The sequence below is a fragment of the Castor canadensis genome, chromosome 4 (genome assembly GCF_047511655.1).
Source record: "Castor canadensis chromosome 4, mCasCan1.hap1v2, whole genome shotgun sequence".
Classification (NCBI taxonomy): Eukaryota; Metazoa; Chordata; class Mammalia; order Rodentia; family Castoridae; genus Castor; species Castor canadensis.
Genome location: NC_133389.1, coordinates 56,679,801 through 56,702,274, shown reverse-complemented (window position 1 = coordinate 56,702,274; position 22,474 = coordinate 56,679,801). Strand labels below are relative to the sequence as shown.

The 22,474-nt window shown below is 44.9% G+C and overlaps 2 protein-coding genes across 9 annotated transcripts in view; one reads left to right on the top strand and one right to left on the bottom strand.

The window, feature by feature from the left end:
• Positions 1–11,286, top strand: part of Lpin2 (lipin 2) — an 83,718-nt gene extending 72,432 nt beyond the window's left edge. For all 7 annotated transcript variants that reach the window (XM_020163704.2, XM_074070227.1, XM_074070224.1 and 4 more), the window contains 10 exons: positions 329–398; positions 1,159–1,248; positions 2,207–2,289; positions 3,281–3,425; positions 4,026–4,174; positions 4,677–4,763; positions 6,011–6,163; positions 6,500–6,614; positions 7,638–7,741; positions 8,030–11,286. In XM_020163704.2, coding sequence (XP_020019293.1) covers positions 329–398; positions 1,159–1,248; positions 2,207–2,289; positions 3,281–3,425; positions 4,026–4,174; positions 4,677–4,763; positions 6,011–6,163; positions 6,500–6,614; positions 7,638–7,741; positions 8,030–8,174 — 1,141 coding nt within the window. In that variant the 3' untranslated portion in view covers positions 8,175–11,286. The remainder of the gene's footprint in view (positions 1–328; positions 399–1,158; positions 1,249–2,206; positions 2,290–3,280; positions 3,426–4,025; positions 4,175–4,676; positions 4,764–6,010; positions 6,164–6,499; positions 6,615–7,637; positions 7,742–8,029) is intronic.
• Positions 11,287–14,847: 3,561 nt separating this feature from the next.
• Positions 14,848–22,474, bottom strand: part of Emilin2 (elastin microfibril interfacer 2) — a 55,133-nt gene continuing 47,506 nt past the window's right edge. For both annotated transcript variants that reach the window (XM_074070223.1, XM_020163698.2), the window contains exons 5-8: positions 19,841–20,215; positions 18,441–18,473; positions 17,685–17,813; positions 14,848–15,903 (exon numbers count right to left, since the gene is read on the bottom strand). In XM_074070223.1, coding sequence (XP_073926324.1) covers positions 15,566–15,903; positions 17,685–17,813; positions 18,441–18,473; positions 19,841–20,215 — 875 coding nt within the window. In that variant the 3' untranslated portion in view covers positions 14,848–15,565. The remainder of the gene's footprint in view (positions 15,904–17,684; positions 17,814–18,440; positions 18,474–19,840; positions 20,216–22,474) is intronic.

Sequence of the window (22,474 nt, the reverse complement as noted above, 5' to 3'; positions counted from 1 at the left end):
AAATTTGTCATCTCTTATAAATGAGTGACTTTAAGTGAAAGTGAGGCTTCAACTTAATTTTTTAAGTAAGGCATTGAAATACTGTTATTCTGTTACAGATTTTACTTCTTCTCTACTCAGAGTAGCTTGACTTAAAGCAAAGATTTTTTGTGTGACAAAAATTTAGTTGGCCTTTTTTATTATTATCATTATTATTATTATTATTGAAAACCATCAGTTTGCTATGTTATCTTTACTTCTCCTATAGTCCTCACTCCCATCCATCCATGCTACACTTCTCTCTCATGCTGTCTCTGAAATGGTTATGAACAATTTTTGTTTCTCACAGTTACTATAACTGGGCTCTGGCTGCTCCCATGATCCTTAGCTTGCAAGTATTCCAGAAGAGTTTGCCTAAAGTGAGTAATCCACATTTGAGGCCTTGAAAGTATCTACAGTACGTATATAGTTCTTAGCAAAATTCTGCATGTATTTATGAAGTGGGTAGTATTCAACATTTTATTTCAGCTTAGTACTTAAGAGATCCAAATTGCTGTGTCTAATAAAATTACCTCATACCAAAAATCTAGGAAATAGCTGGACTGCTACTTTTCCTCTCATTTTTATTAAATACTTTTACTAGTTTCTGATTATATAAAAATTTGGATTTAAGATGCGAAGGCTGGGAGTGTAGCTCTGTTGGTAAAGTGCTTTCCTGGCATGCGTGAGGACCTGGGTTCAGGACCCTACCACACACACAAAAAAAGTCCAGAGATTTTACTAATTATAAAATGGAACAAATGAAAAAAAAAAGTTTTTCTTATCATTAATATGGAAAGAAGCAGCAAGAAACTAGTGGCATGGCCTATAGAAGCCTGATATCAGTGTGGTTGGGTCAGACTGTGGCTGAGATACCATCTGTGTTTTTAATCTGTCCGCCAAGAAGACATCTTCAGCCTAGTCAGTCCTCTTATCATGAGAACCTGGTGTTCCAAAGAACTAGGAAATGAAAACTGCCTGCCCTAAGATTTATGTTGCTAGCCCATCAGGGGTTTGGGAAGTGTGCAAGTATCACTTGTGTCTCATAAATAAGTCACTGTCTTGCAGGCTAATTAAAGTGAGGAGTTGTGTGCTTTACAACCAATAGGCTACCCATACTGACCCATTGATTGTTTCTAGGCCACAGTTGAGTCCTGGGTCAAAGACAAGATGCCAAAGAAATCTGGTCGCTGGTGGTTTTGGCGTAAGAGAGAAAGCATGACCAAGCAGGTAACAGACCTAGAGGTAATCATTTCCATGGGCTGAAAAAAAGTGAATCATTTTATTCAAAAACCCTTTTGTCATGCACAAGAAAGTGGACTTTATAATGCTGTTTTTCAGTGATAGTAGTTACCATTTTGAGCAGTTGATTACGTGCAGATGCTGTGCTAGGTGTTTTCATATGTTACCTCTGATACCAGCAATGTTTAAATTGCCATTTTATGGAAAGGAAGCTTGTGCACAAAGAGGTGATGTAACTCCATGAGATCACATAACTAGTAAGGGATAGAGCTCGGACTAACATTGAGTCTGACTCCAGAGCCTGGGCTCTTTTTTCTTCCCTATATTACCATTCAGCTGTAAGCAAAAATTTATAATCTTGCACAACCACACATGCAAACAACCAGAATCTGTTCATTTAACAAAGTGCCAGTAGAGCAGGTTTATCCAGAGAACAAAAGTTCACAAGTAGTAGATCAAGTGTTTGTTTACTAAAGCCTTCTGACAAACAGAGCTCTGGGAGTTTTGCTGATGTATTTCAAATACCAAATTAGTCCTGCCAGAACCAGGTTTCTTGTCCACATCATCGTGGTCTCCTCCTTCCTGCCCTTATGCAGGTGCTGAGCAACTCCCAGGAGGAAAAGGCAGAATTGGTCACATCTGTTGTGACATCTCTGTGTGTCTGCCAGGGTCCTGACCACTTTAGGCCAGTTACAATTTATGACTTGAAATAGTGCTATTTTAAAATTTCTTTATTTCTGGCTCCGTAGGGACAGCTTTTTGCATGGCAGCAAATGACATCTGTCTCAGATTGTCTTTTGGCTCAAAGTAGAAAAAGTCTATTTCTTGACAGTTTATATGTTGCAGGTTCAGAAGGTTTTGCTCTTTTCTAGAGAGGGCTGCTAGTGAGTTTTGGCTTTTATGTAGGGAAAACATTGCACATTGCCATTATCCTGTTTCTGTTTAGCTACCAGAGGCCAAGGAGGGAAAATCTGAGGTGCTGCCAACCAGTGACCTACAGTCAAGCTCTAAGGAGCCAGCTAGCACCAGGTGAGGTGCCCTATCCTTGGCTCATAGCACTTGACTACTTCTGCTTGCCCATTGCATCAAAGTTGATCTTGGCAATTTTAATTTTTAGTAACAAACATTTCTCTTATGTCAGATGGATATGACATTAAGTGGCTTATTAGTGCCACTCAGCAGATGACACTGCTTTTGTTAAAAAAATATATATATAATAGTTCAGAGGAGAAAATTTATGCATCATCACTTCATAAATGCCTTGTCCCCATGATAGAATTATGGAATTGGGGCAGGAAAGGTGGTACTTGGGGAAGGGGTCTTGGGTGTGCTCAGGTCTGTGTCCCCTTGCCCCTGCTTCCTATTGAGTGCCTTGTCACTTTTGACATTTGAGTTGGCTGTCCTGGGCAGAGCTGGCTCATGCTGTGCCCCTTCTGGTTTCTGCCATCTGTTTACTTCTTCCAATCCATTTCTCTCTCCATCCCCCAACCTCTCTTACAGCAGTATAAGATTAGGAGTTTATCTTTTTGCTCTTTTTTCTTTGTAGGAATGTATAAAATAAAATCTAACTTCTTAAAATCAGTATAAAACAGTGATGTTTTCTTTCATTTCTACTTTTTGAAACATACATCCTTATCAGCAAGAGTAGGTACTCCTCTGGGCAGGACAGAAAATAACAAGTCAAAGTTAGAAAGTAACTGCATGCCAATCATGAGAAAGAGTAAGAGGGGGTGGCCTTAACAATGTACATAATTTGGGCATAAGAAACTGGATATGAAAGAATGTTACAGGAAATAACTGTTGTCATCCTAAGGATTGAGTATCTTTATTTTTTTCCTTTGTTTTCTGTGTACTTTTAGACAGGGTATCACTTTTGTAGCCTTAGCTAGCCTTAAACTTGAAATCCTCTTGCCTCCACTTTCTGAGTTTTGGTACTATCTTTATTTCTTGATCCTAAATTAAAAGCTCTTACTAATAAAACATCCTACTGCCTCTTAATAACTGATTTGATGTTAAATAGACCTGCTGAGGATGACACATCCAGTGATGAGGGATCACAGGAACTGGAAGAATCTATCAAAGCAGACCCTGTCTCCACAGAGACCCTGAGCCATGGCAGCACAACTTCGTATAAGAAGTCTCTCCGACTCTCCTCGGACCAGATCGTGAGTCTTGAGAATCCCGAAGAACTTATTTTAATAACACCCAATTCCAGCTGCACAACACAGTACACAATGTGTACAACCCCCACCCCTGCTGAGCCATTAAGACCACCCAGGGAACCTGTGACACAGGTTCCTCTCCCAGACTTGCTGCTTTAGTCTCTGGGAGTATATTGAGGAATCAGTGTTTTTAACATGCTTTCCTGGTTAATCTGACACAGCTAACCCAGCACTGAGCCACATGGTGTCTCTTGGAAGCCACAATAATAGAGAAATGACATTTTTATTTATTTCCTAACCCTTACTTTGACCTATTTTCAGTATGAAATAGCCTTCTGGGGCCCAGTAGGAGGTTGTGGCCAAAGCAGTGATCTGATAGGGGAAGAGCAAAAGTCTCAGAAACCCAAAACACTGTTCAAGCAGTGGCTTAATTGGCACCTTTGTGAGCATGCTTGGTGCTGACTATGTGCTGAAGCCATAGAAACATCCTACCTCAAATTCATTAAAACCGTGAAACACTGGTTATCATTTTGTAAAATTTAAAACTGTGTTCCACACTGTCTTCTCAGCTGGTTTTCTTTATTCTTATGCTTTTTATAAAAGGCAAAACTGAAGCTCCATGATGGCCCAAATGATGTTGTATTTAGTATTACAACCCAGTATCAAGGTACCTGCCGCTGTGCAGGGACCATTTACCTGTGGAACTGGAATGACAAGATCATCATTTCTGATATCGATGGAACAATAACCAAGTAAGCTCCAGCCCATTGGGTGGAGGAAGCAGTCCTGCATCTAGAGAGAAGCATTTAGTGTGAAGTGGTGGGGAGAAGGGGGCACAGTGGAGGGCATGCTTTTTAAAACATATGCCCTAAGATGTCCTGAATGTAGTACAGACAGTCATTGTATGAATGGAAGAGACAGGTGGTCCTATACAAATGGAACATCAAAAATAACTTCTGGAAAGGTTTAGTTATTTGGTCTCCAGATTCTGATATTCAAAGAAAACAAACTGTTGAGATTAGGGAAGAGAAAATGAGGATGTGTGATGGCTCTCTTGTGACTTGTAGAAGTACCTCAGTGGATATATATTTCCAGGGCTTCCTGGTTATTGCATGAAGTTATAATGAAATAAGCTTTGTAGAGTATCCCGTCTGCTACCCTATCCAGTGTTTATTGGCAACTGACAGCCAAATGGAAAATGTTCGGCTTCATATATTTGATTCCTGATAGCTTTTCCTATTTCTGCCTTCTCAGGTCTGATGCTTTGGGGCAGATCCTTCCACAGCTGGGTAAAGACTGGACTCATCAGGGTATAGCAAAACTTTACCACTCCATCAATGAGTAGGTATTCCTTCCCCATGTCTTTTCTTTCTAGTGAACCTCAGTTTTGCTTTGATCAGAAACTATAGAAATATGTTAGGCCAGGTATGGTGGGTTACATCTGTGATCCCAGCTATGCAGGAAGCAGAGATAATAGGATCTTTGTCCAAGGCCTGCCCAGGCAAAACCTTAGTGAGACCCTGTCTTAAAAAAAACAGGCCTGGGAATAGTAGGGGCATTCCTGTAATTCTGCCTACACAGGAGACAGAGGTAGGATCGCAGTCCTAGACTAGCTATGGGCAAAAAGCAAGAGACTCTATCTGAAAAATGCAAACTAAAGCAATAAGAGCTGAGGTTGTCACTCAACTGGTAGGAAGCCCTGAGTTCAAACCCCAGTACTGCCAACAGAAAATATGTAAGTCATCAGTCCACATAATCATGTGTTTACGATCCAGACATTCCTTCTCTGCCACTGTTCATGAAGTGCAAGCTATGTGCTTGGCATTGTGTATGGGTTTTACTTGCATTGCCATGGTATATACCATGGTATACCATACCACTTACGGCAATAGCTATAGTCATAACTACAATTTTTATAGCTAGAATTTAATAATAGGTGATTTTCATTGTTGGCTTACTTGGTATCTTCTAAATTCTATTTCATTGAATAGTACAGGCATGCATGCATACATGCAGAACAATCGTTTTCTCAGGGAATTCTGGTGACATTTGTGGGATCTTAGCACATAAAAGTTAAGTTGATTTGTCTTCAGCATTAGTTGATAATCCCAAAATACAAAATTATGAATGACAGTTACCCAGGTATAATTTTTCTCTATATCTTATAGTATGGATTGCATCCTGCAGATTGTTCTTATAAAGATCCCTGTGTCTTTCCTTCACAAGGTAGTCTCCAGGGTTTTAGTCCATTCTGGAGCTGGCTCTCACAGACTAAATGCTGCATGTATTATATCAGTACTTCTTAAATTTAGCAGAATTCCTAGTTGCATGTACCTCCGTTTTTCCCCTTACAGTGTTTTTACATGGAGGAGTGAAATCTTTGTAATCCTAATTAGTTTTCCTGCTAAGTTCAAGAATTCAATTTTCAAAGTAAATGAGAGGAATGTATTTATTTGGATGTATTAAAAGAACAGGTTTTTGGTTTAATTTTTTTTCCTTTAGCCAAAAGATATAAGCTAAACAGAATGTAGTGGGTTTTGTTTTGCTTTTTGAGGTTTTTGCTGATGGTGTTGTTGCTTGTATTTTAGAAATGGCTACAAGTTTCTGTACTGTTCTGCCCGTGCCATCGGTATGGCCGACATGACCCGTGGCTACCTGCACTGGGTCAATGACAAGGGCACAATCTTGCCCCGGGGCCCTCTGATGCTGTCCCCCAGCAGCTTGTTCTCCGCCTTCCACAGGTACCTGTCCAGCGGGCACCCTGGGCTCCTCAAGGGTGCATGGGGCCAGAATGTGGAGACCAGGCAGGTCTCGTGGTCCTTCCACCTACTGTGCAGTTTCTGTGTGTCTCTTCATTCTTTGGCTCCCTCAAAGTGCTTTAACTCACACTGTCTGTGTCAAACATGGTGAATAAAAGTTTCTCCTGTCCCAGACCCCCTTACTCAGATATTCTCAGGGATGCCAGTTCCAAAGGATTAAAGAAGTGGGGTGGTTTTGAATACTAAAATATTTTGGGGAACACATGCTAGTGAAAATTACCATTTTGAATTTGGTGATTATATTTATTTTTCCCTTAGGGAAGTGATAGAAAAGAAACCAGAGAAGTTCAAAATTGAATGTCTAAATGACATTAAGAATCTGTTTGCCCCATCCAAGCAGCCCTTCTATGCTGCCTTTGGAAACCGTCCTAACGTAAGTGTATCCTGGGTGCCTGCTAGATTATAATGAAAGTGAAATTCAGTGGAAGTTGCTTTTTAGGACATGGTTATGTTATAGTTCTAATGCCACCTCTGTTAAACAAAATGAAACAGCTGTTCTGCTCAGTGGGTTCTCACTTGATCTGTTCTGAATTTCTATACCAGTTGAGGAGGTCCTATAGGTACAGATCTGCCCCAGACTTGTATATAGAAGAACACTCTCTGTTTCCGCCACTTCAATTCCATTTCTTTAGACAGCTCTGCCTTATGCTGTAAGTGGTTCTAACCTGTGTCTTTTTATTTTTATTTTTATTTTTTTATTATTCATATGTGCATACAATACTTTGGTCATTTCTCCCCCCTCCCCCACCCCCTCCCTTACAACCCACCCCGCCCCCTCCCTCTCCCCCCAGCCCCCTCGATACCCGGAGAAACTATTTTGCTCTTATCTCTAATTTTGTTGAAGAGAGAGTATAAGCAATAATAGGAAGGAACAAGGGTTTTTCCTAGTTGAGATAAGGATAGCTATATAGGGATTGACTCACATTAATTTCCTGTGCATGTGTGTTACCTTCTAGGTTAATACTTTTTGATCTAACTTTTTCTCTAGTTCCTGGTCCCCTTCTCCTTTTGGCCTCAGTTGCTTTTAAGGTATCTGCTTTAGTTGCTCTGCATTGAGGGCATCCACCCCAGAACCACATCATGAGTGCTTCCTCTTCATTAACACTTACTTCCCTGGCCCGCCTCCCTTCCTGCAGGACTCCTGAAGGTGTTGCTTCTCATGTTCTCAAGGTCCCCTGATCTTTCTTCTTTGCTGCCCAAGTTTTGATTCCCTGTGCACACTGTTAGTTTAGCATCCATCTTTATTTGGGTTTGTTTAAAGCTTAATATCAAAATTGGCAAAATTAAACTATGCCTAGTTCATGTTTTCCATAGAAAATCTGTTTATGCAATGCTCCTAGCTTATCAGGAATCAGCGAAGTTTCTCGTAATTTCTTCTCACTGTTTTCTTCTGCAGGATGTCTATGCTTACACACAAGTTGGAGTTCCAGACTGTAGAATATTCACAGTGAACCCCAAGGGTGAATTAATACAAGAAAGGACCAAAGGAAACAAGTCATCGTAAGTGCATTCCAAGTTTTGAGCCAGCATTCTGTATGTAGCCAGGGGCGCAGCTGGGGACAAATAGTAGTTGAGATCAAGACCAGCTCGGAGGATTAGAGCTGAATATTTTAGGGGTGTTTTCTTCTCCAGAATAGCTGTTTTAAGAGATCTCTGGTTATCCAAGATGTGTAAGAGGAAGTCTGTGTCCTGGGATGGAATTGAGGTCTGACTCAGCCTGCCTTTGGGAGGAATCTGAATAACCGGCTTCACAACCCACAGTCTTGTACCTTGTGTCCCTTCTTCTAGGTACCACAGGCTGAGTGAGCTTGTTGAACATGTGTTCCCACTTCTCAATAAGGAGCAGAATTCTGCCTTTCCATGCCCAGAGTTCAGCTCCTTTTGTTACTGGCGAGACCCAATCCCTGATGTGGACCTTGATGACTTGGCCTGAAGCAGCACCTGTGACAAAGGTGGGGCCACAGTCACTTGCCTCCAGCAGGGGAGGTGACCAACCCTCTTCCAGATGAGAACCCAGGGCTGGCAGCTGGGTGTCCACTTTCCAGAGCAGAAACATGGACCCTAAAGCTGACATTGCCACCTTCCACCTTCCTAGTCTGCTGCTCAATGTCTGGAAGGAGGAGTAATGGACTCCTGGGTTAGGGGCCTGTTCTTCACCACACGTGGGTCCTCACATGTGCTTCCTACGGAGTTGTGTGCTGGGCAGTCCTTCAATTTCATAACTTTAAAAGGAAGAAAACAGAAGCTGAAAAAAAAATGGACCAAAATATTACACAAAGTAAAGTGTTATAATTTCCACTGGGTGGTTGAAATTGTTTCTCTGTGCAACCAGGGCTTTCTCCAGAGGTTCAGGGCCCACTGAATTGCCACAGGTACAGTTAGTGATGTTGGCTAAAACCACCTGTGCATGTCTCTGCTTTGTGCTCCTCCTTTACTGCACACTGAAATGGGACAGCTGCTTGGTGTGCCAAGTTGGGCAAGCCTCCAGGGCCCATGCATCAGAGCACTGAACTTGGCTGCACCAATACGGGCTTCTTGGGAGGAAATCCCATTGGATCATCATTTTCTCATCTGTGACTGTTCCACAGTGAGAAACCTTTAAGGTTATTTCTTGAAGCTAGCCAGAAGAACAGATTTATATTTGATGCAGGTCTATATTTGATATCTAGAATAATGGTGGGAGATTGGGGTTTAAAACAAAAAAGCAACTCTGTCAGAAATGTAGATACACAGCTGCATTGAGTACTGGGAATAGCCCTTTTCTCTGTCCCTTTGCCTGTTGCCTGGCTTACGTGGGTCTTTAGGTATGTTTTGGGCAGAGTTCTGAAATTCTGTGCTTCAGATTTGTCAGGGAAGCACAGTGAAGCTGGCCTGTAAGCCATTGGCCAGAAGTATGGACTTTGGTATTTGGAATCACAACTCTGATACAAAGTCTATGGAAGCCATGCAGAGGAGGAGTCATGGAGCTCCTATTGAGCAGCAGCACCTCAGCAGTGTCCCCAGCCCACCAGTCTGTCAACAGCTGGGACAATCGCATCATCTGCAGTGCAGAGGCTGCCCTGTGGGCACATGGGAGCACCCATGCATTTGCACTAAGAGAACTGTTAGACCTTCAGGGGACCTGAAATGGCTCCAGGTTATAGTCCTCCACTGGGGAGAAAGCAGGAAGTGTTCCTGAGCAGAGAGGTTGCTGCACATACAAACCTGACATGCTCAGGATGGTTTCATTTCCAAGTCTACATGCCCCTGCAGTTGTACGGGTGACCTTTTCTTGCTTTACTTTACTTCACCTAATTGATACAGAGTTGGAGATGTAGGGGGTTGTTATTTTTCCAGGTTGAAGAATTGAATGTCCCGGCCTGATTTCAGCCATTTTCCTAGTGCAGATTGATGCAGAGACAATGTTGAAACCCTTTGAACCCAATTCACAGTGGTGCAAACATTCACCCATAAATAGTTCACAAGAAGTTTATTTATGTTAGTAGGTAGGGGAACTAAGGTTATGATTGTCTGAAGTTCTGCCCAGTTAAAGAATTGAGATTCTAATAGAGCTGTCACACAGCTGTCTTACTCCATAGATGTCATCAGCACGTCTTCTCGCCCACCTTTGATTTAGGGGAATAAAGAGACTTTGTATGCGTAACCTGAACTTATTATTAGGACCTCTTCACTTACGTGCGGTACAGAAAATCTTAACATACATCCTCTTTAGTCCTTTTTAGGTTGTCTTTAAAGGAGTTTTTAATTAAGTGATTTGTTTCTTTTTTTTTTTATGAGTTCTTTCTTTGGACACACAGGCCTTCTCAGAAGGTCCAGCTTATAATCTGGGTCTCCCAGCCCATGTTGAAGGTCGCTGGTCTTTCTGTCCCAGTGTCCATTAGCCCTAGACTTTGTCGCTGCAGATTGATCCAGTGGGTACTTAGGCTAATGAATGTCTTTCCTTGTTTAAAGGAGTCCTTGCTAGAAAGTAGATCATTACTATTGCTGTAGTGTTACGGAAGTATTAAGTTTGTGCTGAAAATCCATTGCCATTTGGTACAAATGACATTTGTTCTTTCTGTGAAAGAGAGATGCCCTTGAGTGTGTTTACACACAAACCTTTAGGATGGCAGGTTGAAGCATCAGCCTCTCACTGTCTTCAGTGATGGGTGATGTTGCAGGGACATTGCAGGCAGATGGGCTCTTCTAAGTCATTCTGTCAGTTGCTCCATTAGTGGAAAAGCCCGTTTCCCTCCTTCCAGTTCAATCTAACTTTAGCATTTGCTTTGCTGTCATGTGTTGAAGCTTGTACTGCTGTGGAAGTTGGCTTTTGCTCTTTGTCAGGCTGTATGAGATACATGTGAGGACCTAAAGCCTGCAACCTTAGCCCCATGCTTCACTGTGTAAAGACATCTGCATAGTTCTCAATTGGAAAAGGAAAAAATCCTAATGTGATGTCCTAAAACAAAAGCTGCTAAAAAGAAAAATATCATGGGGAGAACAAGCAAGGAACAGAGCTAAGTGGCTGGAAAGTGCTTCTGCCCTGAGCATCCCACTTGCCTGTTGGTCTGCATAACATTCTATAGCTGCCCTGGAAGGTGCAGCAAGACCTTTGAGAGAAGAAACGGTTAAGAATGTAAGCACTTTTTTTTTTCTTTTTGCAAATTGATGGAACCGATTTTTCCAGGGAGTTTTACCTCTTCAAGTATCCTCATATTTACTCTGGGGGGCCTTGTTTCCCCATGTCTTAGAGCATGCTGGGTTTTCTTTAAAACTGGTTAAAGTAAGCATTTTTTCCAGGTGAAAACTTTTTTGTTTTGATTTGAAGGTAAGAAAGGGAGGGGGCACTTTGCTCTTTTAATTTAATAATTATGTTCAGCTGATGACAAAGTATTTGATTATTAGAATGCAATGTCACTAATAAGTTTTAAGTTGTCAGAAATTAATTGTAAACATCAGTACAATACTTAGTCATGGTAAAGACGTCTTCAAATGAATGGCTTATTTTGGTGCAGTGTTTGATGTCCAAAACAAAATGTTACAATAATAAACAAACATAAACTGAGTGTGTTAGACTTTTTCTTCCAAGGAACATTTGAACCATCTTCTGTGTACTCTTGCCAGAAATTGAATATTTCCATAAATTAGCATTTTGATCTTTGCTGACACAAATTTGTCTACGAGAGGGACCTGTTACTGGTGTTTTACTAATTTTAAAACCTAATTTCAAAAGTAAAGCTACACCCACAGAAACTAACCTCTCTTGCTTTGTAGGTTCTGCCAGGAAATGATTCACTTATACAAATGTAATTTCTCTTAATCTGGCTGGTGGTCACATCAGCCCCTCAGAGTCACCTGGGAGTCCTTCTCAGAGTCTCAATACACCACCTTTCATTAAACCCTTCTTTGAGGTGTGTGCCACTAAACAGTCCTAATGTTTTCAGAACCAATGTGATCTTTCATCAAACCCTTAAGTTCCACAGATGATCTATATAAGTACCCTTTCATCCTCTCAGACCACTGGGCAGCACACGCTGCACATGTTGGATCACAAGTCCCTCCATTACAGTGAACTTTCTACCATGGGGAAGTTTTGCATTTTACCCTTCCCCTTGATGAGAAAGTGAAGTGACAGAAACCTTGGGTCTTTGTAGATAGGAGTCATACAGGGAGTTGATCATAAAGGAAATGGGTTTTTGTTTTGTTTTTTTGGTTTTTTTTAACCCAGAACAGCTTCAGAGAGGTAGTGGACATCTGTTCCTGAGCTTGGAGGACCTGACTCCATTCCTTTGGTGACACATGCACCCCTAGAAGTTTGCATATGTCCTTTTTTCTTTCCCATCTGTAGGATGGTATAAGGAAAACAGATGCATGTTTAGAAAGCCGATGTGCGTATGGACAAAGCCATGTTTTAGGATGTGGACTTGGATATTTCTGTAAATACTCCTTTCCTTTCAAGCTGCAAATAATGTGTGGCAAACAGTCTGAAAGGATAGAGTACTTGATAAAGCTAGAGACGAGTGCTAATCTGGAATCATTGACAATGGAACTTGCGTCAATTTTCATTCTTAGTAGTTATTTTTAATCATATAAATGAAGCCATTTGGTAGTGTTACATGTGGGAGGCAAAATGCCCCAGTCCTATCTGTTTAATCTTTAGAAGTACTGTTGTCTCAGCAATTAACTCATAGATATCAGAAGTTGTAATCTTAAATTAAAGTGGCCAAAAAACACATGAAAAAATGTTCACCATCTCTAGCAATAAAGGAAATGCAAATTAAAACCACGCTAAGATTCCACCTCACCCCTGTTAGAATAGCCATCATTAGCAACATCACCACCAACAGGTGTTGGCGAGGATTCGGGGGAAAAAGGAACCCTCTTACACTGCTGGAGGGAATGAATGTAAACTAGTACAACCGCTCTGGAAAAAAATTTGGAGGCTACTTAAAAAGCTAACCATTGATCTACCATTTGATCCAGCAAGACCACTCTTGGGGATATACCCAAAAGACTGTGACACAGGTTACTCCTGAGGCACCTGCACACCCATGTTTATTGCAGCACTATTCACAATAGCCAAGTTACGGAAACAGTCAAGATGCCCCACTACTGACGAATGGATCAAGAGAATGTGGTATCTATACACAATGGAATTTTATGCAGCCATGAAGAAGAATGAAATGTTATCATTCGCTGGTAAATGGATGGAATTGGAGAACATCATTCTGAGTGAGGTTAGCCTGGCCCAAAAGACCAAAAATCGTATGTTCTCCCTCATATGTGGACATTAGATCAAGGGCAAACACAACAAGGGGATTGGACTTTGAGCACATGATAAAAGCGAGAGCACACAAGGGAGATGTGAGGATAGGTAAGACACCTAAAAAATTAGCATTTGTTGCCCTCAACGCAGAGAAACTAAAGCAGATACCTTAAAGCAACTGAGGCCAACAAGAGAAGGGGACCAGGAACTAGAGAAAAGGTTAGATCAAAAAGAATTAACCTAGAAGGTAACACACATGCACAGGAAATTAATGTGAGTCAACTCCCTGTATAGCTATTCTTATCTCAACCAGCAAAAACCCTTGTTCCTTCCTATTGTTGCTTACAGTCTCTCTTCAACAAAATTAGAGATAAGGGCAAAATAGTTTCTGCCAGTATCGAGGGGGTGGGGGGGAGAGAGGGGACAGGGTGGTAAGGGAGGGGGTGGGGGCAGGGGGGAGAAATGACCCAAGCATTGTATGCACATATGAACAATAAATAAAAAGTTGTTATCTTAGCCTAGTGTGGTATACACACCAGTAGTTGCAGCTACTTGGGAGGCAGAGACCAGGGGAGCATTTAAGCCCAGGGCTTCAGAGCCAGCAGTATTGGGGTTTGAATCGGGACCTTGTTCTTGCTAGGTAGGCACTGTACTACTTTAAGCTAGGTCCCCAGCCCTTAAAAAAGAAATTTTTAAGTTGTAACCTGAGTAAGTCTCCTCTGTACCTCTGACTCAGGTACACAAATTGAGGGGTGTGTTGACTTGAAGGGAATGCTCTGAAGCCCCTGCAACCCTTAAGCCTGGCTGACCCTGTTATTTTCCATCTGTAGCTTGCAATAAACTCTGGCTCCTCCTGTCATCATGTTTACTATTTTGTCTTTCTTGGATAGAGTCAGAATGCATTGAGCATAGAGTAGAAAATACAGTGGCTGACTGGCTTCTGTCTGGTCCCTGCCTTTCCAACCATTGAGCATTTGTCCCCCTTTGTCATTGAGTAAGGTCTTTAAAATGAGTGTGGGGGAAGAGGGTGAAAGCTCATGAATGTGCCAATTGGGTTTTCCTGAAAACACTGCTGTCATGGGTTTTTTTTTCCATGACTCATTTCTAGGACAGCCAAGGACACTTAGATGGCTACCTTAGCCAATTCCTCAGCTGTAGAAACCAGGGATGAGAATCCTAATCTCCCCTTCCTGAACAGAGGTTTAATATCTCATGCCAGCTTGAGAGGTACAAGCCAAGGACACTAAAGCTTGATTCTCCCATTTTGATTGTCCCTGGGGCCTTGGAGTTCCCTTACCTTAGTGGTGCTTGGTTAATAGGTTTTCCCAATTTGGTTAGCAAAGCCACCTTGTATTGAGGGTCCTGTGTGTCTGTTTCTGGGGTTGTTGAAAGATAACCATGCCTCAGCCTCTTAGAACAGAGAGCACTCTCTCTGGGAAGATGCCTTCTCAGATGATCTCAGCCTCCAGCCAGCCATGTTTTATGTTGGCCCTCTTGTTGCTTAGAAACCTGAGTTCGTAAAACTGTGTCTGTGAGTGAGCTAAGTAGTGGAGCAATGAGGTTAAGTCTCATTAGCCTGAGACCAGATCTGCTAATTAGACTTGAGTTTTCAGCCTCCCCTGGAGGATCCCCTCCTGCAGCTTTGTGTGAGATGGGGAGAGGTAACCTCCAAGCACATCTAGTCTATGTTTACAAGTCAGAAGCAAAACCTAAGTGCACAGCCTGGATGTTGACTGGTAACGGTTTTGTAGTTGATTAGTTTATGCAAGATTACTTTCTACAGCCATTTTTTTAAAGTCAGTTACTTTTGTACAGTTTGGTTTTCAGTAATAATGCCCAATCACAAAGCACCAGACGTAAGTAACTTAAAGTGGTTTAATATCTTCATTGAAACTCCCTGTCTTTGCACTTATATTGTACATGTCATTTAAGGAGCCCAACAATCTTCATAGTCTTTGTTGCAGCCCACTTTGTAGTGGTGCCAAGGCCCAGGTGAGCAGGGATGAGTCCAGGCAGCAATGGTGAGCCACGCATAAAACAACCCAAACTGTAAACTCTGGAACCCTGTGTGTGGCTATGGGCCACCTCAGCACTTCAGTGTTTAAACTTTTTTCCTGCTGGGTAAGGAGAGACAATGGCTGCAGTATTGCTTTCCAGTGAAGACCAACTGTGGGTGACCACGTTAGCCAATTGCTCTTCCTCTCCCATCAGCAGCAGGACACGGTCCTATGGCCAGCCCTATGGGGAAGCAGTGTGAGGCTCCACAGGTAACACAGGGTAGGCCCAGCCCAGGAACTGCAAACGGAGCTGCAGGCTGGGAAGATGTGAGAGAGGAGCCAGCTTCCAGGCAAGAGGGCTTTCTAGGTCTTCCAGTTGCCCAGTTGGAGTGGCCACGTGAACGATGGTCAACTCCTCCCTGGTGCCTGGAGACTATAAGGGGTGGTGGCCTCAATAAGGCCTTTATCTGGGGGGCAGGTGGAGGAGTTGATGCAGAAAACTAGATCAGTGCTCCAGTTACATAAATTGAATATATTAAAGCTTTGGAGTTTTTACAGTCCTCCCTCCCCTTACTGTTCACCCTAGAGATGGGAAAGGAAAGGATATAAGAAAACCCCACTAAAGGTGGAGTACATTTCATCAAAGTCCGTGTGAGCCAACCTCCCCCCAGTCACCACAACGTTGACCCCATCTCCCGCCTTCAAATGCACAATGAGGTGGAATGCCCCTGGGCCTCCACAAGTGTGCACAGCCCCAGGGGGATGGTGGTACTCCAGGAACTCTCTCCTATACCCGGCGGTGTGCAGTTGGGCCACACTGGCATTAGAGACAGACAGGACTGCTTCCACATAGGCATCTCTCTCGGGAGTGAGGGTGGCTGTGATCAGGTAGCGCCCATCATATGGGGCGGTGAAGATCCCTAGAAGAAGGAAGACAGATGAGTGAACTTCTCCAACACCTTCAACACCCTGGCAAGTGGCACTGCCTGGTCCTGCCCGTTTTAGCACTCAAAGTCCTGTATGGAATGGTTGGTCACCATGCTCCGAGAAGGTGGCCTCTGTCTTATGTTGCACCCATGCTGTGCCTCAGACCACCAAGACTCACACTGATGTGTTCCTCATTGCCTGATCCAAATGTGTGACATCAAGCAGGGAGTGAGTAATGATGCAACTTGCCTAGACACAGCAGCAGCCCTACTGGAACAACACTCAGTCCACTAACATTCCTGCCACTGGGTTCACCAGGTCTTTACTGCTGCCAGGTGCATGGTATATGCTTCCTGAGAACTTGGGATCAAGGCCCAGCTCTGGTTGCCTCTCACCCTAACCTAAGGGTTGATGGGAAAGAAGCCTGGGTGCATCTCTTCCCTCACTGAGAGCACCCAAAGGCCTTCCCACACTTTTCAATATCCAGGAGATAGGACCAAACACACATGGAACCAAATAACCACAGCTAGCCATGCTAGCCCTCATTGAAGGGCCAGTCTCCCGTATACAACTGCCATCCACTTAAACAATGACCCACGTGGTCTGGGCAGTGGCTGGAGGTGAGGAAGAGGCAGGAAGATGGCCCAGTGGGTAAAGAGTCAATTCATAGCAAATACTGGCAGGAATAGCCACCACCTCTGGTGTCTGGAGGGAGAAGGGTGCTGGACTTTGACCCCTGACTGCAAGCAAGCACCAATGGGAAGTAGAGGACCCATGGGCTAAAAAGGGACAAATCTAAGGGGCTATGGTTTCAACTTGCCCTGAAAAATAGAAAAGGCCAGCCACCTAGCTCCTTCCCTGACTTTAGGGCCCCAGTTCACTAGGCATGACTTTGACTTGGCTCAGTCTGACCGGGACAAAGCCTCACCCAAGTTCACCCGGAACTTCCTTTTACCCATCTGCTTATGTGAGACCAGTTCCGAGAATGACAATTATGTAGGTTCCTGGTCAGTTCACAAAGACCACCTCACCTGTGAGAGTAAACAGGCTGTCCCCACAAGAAGGCAGCCTGAAGTGGCCTCGTCCTCAAAAGACCCCAGCAGTTCCGAGCAGTGGCTTGTAGGGCCCAGGAGAAAGCCACCTTCTCTGCCCCATTCTGCCTCAGAGCCTCTGGGAGTGGATTAAAAAGATGGCTGTTTTGCTCCAAACAGCATAGAGTACCCATAACTTTCTCCAAGGTCTTCAGGTGACTTAAAAGCCCAGTGACATTTCAGACCTGGAAACAATGCAGGTGCTGCAGACAGGCTCCAAAGTATACAATTGAAGGCTATTCCAGAGCACCAGCCCCCACACATGAGGCTCAGACCTTCTTTAACTCTCTTCATCATAAACGCAAGATTCTGGAGGGAGGATCTGGCTGGCCACGTCCCCAGGTAGTAGGGCAAATATGGGAAAAGGTATTTGGTGGCTGCTACAGGACAGCTGGAAGGGAGGTGGCCAGGATATCACAGGCCACAGCTGGCAGTCTTTTTAACAAACAACCGTTAAAAAAAAGGAACAGCCTTCCACTGGTGAGTGCCAAGGCCTAGTGTGCTGATCTCATGACTAGAAAATATGGCTGCCCTCACACCCCCATACAGCCTGCATGCTAGACTTGCTTTGCAAAAATCCACGACCCGTGCCAAGGCTGGGGCATCTTCTCTAGAGCTCTCAGACTCCCCAGCCCCACCTGCATTTGGGTGAAAAGAGACCACCATGACCTCCAAAAACTCACCTGTGTTAGGGTTGTAAACGTCGCCATCATTTACTAGCACCTTGTTAAAGAGGACGACACCCCCATCACTGGGAAAAGGCTTCTGTGTAAGCCCAGCAGAAAAAGACACCAGGGCAGGCATTGGAGTTCCTAGAATAGAGAAAGGATGTGACCATAGGGATAGGTTTCTGGGTGGGTCTATCTGGAGCAGGGATGGTGTCAGGGCCTGGAAATCAGGCCCACATGTCAGGCCATTTTATTTCACCTGAAAGTGGCAAGGCATAACTGGATACAAACTATACCTCCTGCCCAAGGGCCAGCAGTCAGGATAGCTGAGGAAGCTGGGGAATTGGACAGGCTCTTGGCAGGAGTGTCAGAGTGAGTGCATGTGAGAGGTTGTGTGTGCCTGGGTGGGACTGCATGGTGGGAGGCCAGGGCAGGTGCACAAAGGGAATCATCCAGGGAGCTGCTTCCTTACTGATGAGCCAATAAAACTCAGACCCTGGGGAAGCTCATCGGGACCACACAGGACATACGCCCACCCAGGGAAAACTATGAGCTGGGTGATGCAGAAGGGAAAATTCCTTGTTTTGGGCCCGCCTCTGAGCCTCTCTGGGGATTCAGTCGACTGCAGTCAGCAAAGGCCTATCCCTCCACTGGTGGGCACAGAAGGCCAGGTCCAGACTCCACGCAGGTGGATGGAGGTGGCAGGGAGCACAGGGTGGGGCAGAAGCCAAGGAGAACCATCTTCCTGCCCTGCTCTCCAGGAAGACATACCTGGGAGCACTACAGGAGGTGATTTGGGGTAGCCTGAAAAACAAGAGAATGGAATGTCAAGATTCTAAAGAGTAACTCAGTTTTCTTAACCCCTTCTGTCATGCTCAAATTAGGTTTCCATTACTTAAAGACAAAAAGCAAGGACATGCACTGTAAGCTGTGTTCCTAGAAAGGAGACATATTGTACCCTTTCTCACTGTGTCCTCACTAGACCACTTATAGAGGCTTGGGACCAGGCCAGGGAGAAGTCTGCAGACTGAGTCAGACTCACTCATGCCAACAAGCATGTTTGCCCTGTTAAGGGTGTGTTTCATTTATTCAGACTGCCTTCAGCTGGACCCCATGCAGGATTTGTGGACAGAATCATTACATGTGGGGCGGATGAATGCAACAGAATATAAGCATCCATGAAACAAAACTAACAGAAGACAAAGTTCTTTTTGGGCAGAATTGCGGTTTTGAACTCAGGACCTCAACCACTTGAGCCACACCTCCAGCTGTCATTTTAGAAAAGGCAGCTGTGATCACTGCAGCTCCTGTGGCCAAGAAGGAACAGGAGAAGGAAAGCTGCTAAGAGAAAATGTGTCTGTCCTTGTCTCTCCAGCAGTCCCCAACTTGCCAGGCAGCCACAGTGCTTCATGGATCAAGGCTGCAGGAGGCTGTCACTGGTAGGGACCAATCTTCCAGTCCTGCCAGTGACTAGGTGCCCCTGAAGTTCAGACAGGTCTGACTCCAGCAGACTGGTTTGCATTGCCCTCTGACAACTGACATGATGGCCCTGGTGGGGTCATTTTTCCACCTGTTTACATCTGAGCCCCAAGGTGCAGATTCCTCATGTGTAAATCAGAGCCAACACTGGCCCCCCAGTGCTGTCAGGAAGGCTCCATGGGACAGACACAGTCCCTGGCACATGGGAAGCAGCCAAAATGCTGGATCCTTTTTCCTTCTCCCTCATCCCACATGGGACACTTCCTACCCAGACTCTCAACCAGGCTTGTCTCCTTCATCCTCACCAAGACCCCTGAGGTCTTAAAGAGGTCAGGACCCTCAGCGGCCATCCCAGGACTGGCACTGACGCAGCCCTCTTGCCTGACCACTCTGCTCTGCACCTACCTTTGCTCCTAACAGTTCCCAATGGGCTTTCCTTCCCAGTACCCTTCCTGCTAGGAAGGTCAAGAAACTGCCCATCTGCACACTTACCCCACCAGGCTATTACATTTCTAAGTATTATTTCTTCTGCTACCCTGGGGTGCCTCAGTGTTGATTTGCTCTTAGATCAGCAAAAATTGGTTCCTCAGCACCCTTGGAAGCTGTCTGAGGGTGGGGCTCTGGACCCACAACGCCCCTGCAACACAGCAAAGGCACGATGTCTCTCCTGTGGCTTCTCCACCTGGGCTTACCTGGTGCACCTGCGTAGCCTTCAGCACTGGGGATGGGCGCCTGCCCCATCTGGCCATCCACTCCCTGGGGCAGGCCCCTGCCTGACATGCCCATCCTCCCTGGAGGCCCAGCCTCTCCAGTCTCCATGAGGACCCCTGTGGAGCCAGGCAAGGCTAGCCCTGGCCTGCCAGGCAGGGGTAGAGGCTGCTGGGGTCTCTGGGGCAGCACAGGCCACTGGCCTGTGTGCAGCCGGTGCACAGGGTCCTTGGGTGGCGGATGTGGAGGGGACGGCCTGGGCTGGGGCGGCTCGGTGGGCGCCTCCCCTGTGGAGGGCTGGGCTGGCAACTGAGGGGTCTTCCTGGCCGGGGGCTGGGGTACTTCTGAGGGCTCCTCCGCTGTGCAGTGGGAAAGCAGAGAGAAGTCCACGGTTAACACGTCTCCAGGCCACTGCTCAGTCACAGGTTCCCCACTTACCAAGAGCAGTGTTTTCCTTAGCAGCCAAGTGACTTCTGCACCAGGACTTAAACATCAGCACCACAGCTTGGGGACAGCCTGCCTTGCATTTTTGGGGGTGGGGATGGGGTGATCAGATTTTGAATTCAGGGCCCTGCACTTGCTAGGCAGTTGATCTATCACTTGACCCATGCCCCTAGCCACTGAACACATTTTTTTCAGTGGTGGGAATCAAATCCAGAGCCTTGAAATGCTAGGCAAGCACTGTATCACTGAGCTGCATTCCCAGCTACCTGGCATCTTCTGAAGCAGCTATGGTCAAGCCACCCTTAGGTCACCCAAGTTGCAGCTGGGACCCCCTGCCGATGGCAAGAGGATTTCATCCTTGCTTTCTGCAGAGATGGAGGCAGTATAGTTCTGGCTCTAGCACCCTAAGCATCTTGATTTCACTTGCATGCTCACACCAGAGGAGTGATGCCATTAACCAGCACACAGCCGAGCACTGCTGCCTATTCATCTACCCACACTCTTCAGGTTTTTTTTGGTGGTGGTAGTGGTGGGGTGTGCTGGGGTTTGAACTCAGGACCTAGAGCTTGCTAGGCAGGCTCTCTAGCACTTGAGCCATGCCCCCCAGCTCTCCCACACCCTTCAGATTATCAGCAAGGGAATTTCCAAGAGGAAGCTCCTGATTCAAGGTTCTCTGCCTGTTGGAGGAGGTAGTCACTGTGACTCAGCCAGAAACTGCTGCCCTGTCTCTCCTCTGAACACGTTCCTTGAATTCGAGTTCCTGGAACTGGCCTTCCAGCCAGCGCTTCCTGAACGCACACGGGGCATCTAAAATTTACCAGGTGTGGGCAAAGTATCACTTGCAAAAAAGGACAGCCCCCTCCTCAGTTGGCCTGGTGCCTGCAATCCCCAAGGGTCCAGAGCTATACAGTTACAATCTAATATCAACAAGTGCATTTGGCCCAGAGATTTGCTAAAGCAAATACAGCAGGTCAAATACATGCTCTCCTTCCACCACAGAGCCAGGTGGCAGGACCACCCACAAAGGTTATTTCTAAAAAAATTTTTTTAATTATAAAAAAACAACTTTTCTAGCCAGTATTTGATGAGAGAAACCCTACAGAAAAATGTTTTGGATGTCTGTCTCAACTCTCCCAAGGATGGTACCAAGCTAATTCCACACCAGATACAGAAAAGAATCCAGGTGTGATGGATACAGCACTTGGGAGGCCAAGGCAGGACCACGAGTTCCAGGCAAGCCTGAGCTACAGACTTCAGTCCGAGTGGTTAATTCATTCCAGACAATGGAATGGCACCAGGCCTTAATTCCCTTCAGAATCCTGAGGGATTGCAGACATGGGGCACCTGCCCCAGTGGACGGGAAACACTTAAGTCAAAGTCTGTACACCGAGTAAGCGGCTCACTGCCCCTTCCCCTGCTCAGCTGCGGGACACTTGCATACACCTCTGGTCAGAGGTAGAAATCTTCAAACTGACCCTAGAGTGAAGTTCACAGTTAAGACACCATCTAGGATCTCTGTGAGATGTGAGCCAAAGTCAAGATCACCTGACAAGTGAGGAAAGTTGCCAATATGAAAGAGACCAAAACAAGCCATCCAAACAGCTAATGAAAAGCAATTCTAATATTTTGAGACCCCATCTCAAAAATTTTTTTAAATTTTAAAACTTTTTTTTAAAACTTAAAAAACTAAATTCTCCCAAAATTAATGAACCAATAAAGAAATGGGCAAGTGAACTAAACAGAACTCTCTCAAAAGAAGAAATTCAAATGGCCAAAAAACACAGGAAAAAATGCTCACCATCTCTAGCAGTAAAGGAAATGCAAATTAAAACCACGCTAAGATTCCACCTCACCCCTGTTAGAATAGCCATCATTAGCAACACCACCAACAACAGGTGTTGGCGAGGATGTGGGGAAAAAGGAACCCTCTTACACTGTTGGTGGGAATGTAGACTAGTACAACCACTCCGGAAAAAAATTTGGAGGCTACTTATAAAGCTGGACATCGATCTACCATTTGATCCAGCAATACCACTCTTGGGGATATACCCAAAAGACTTACTCCAGAGGCACCTGCACATCCATGTTTATTTAGGCATTATTCACAATAGCCAAGTTATGGAAACAGCCAAGATGCCCCAGCACTGACGAATGGATTAAGAAAATGTGGTATC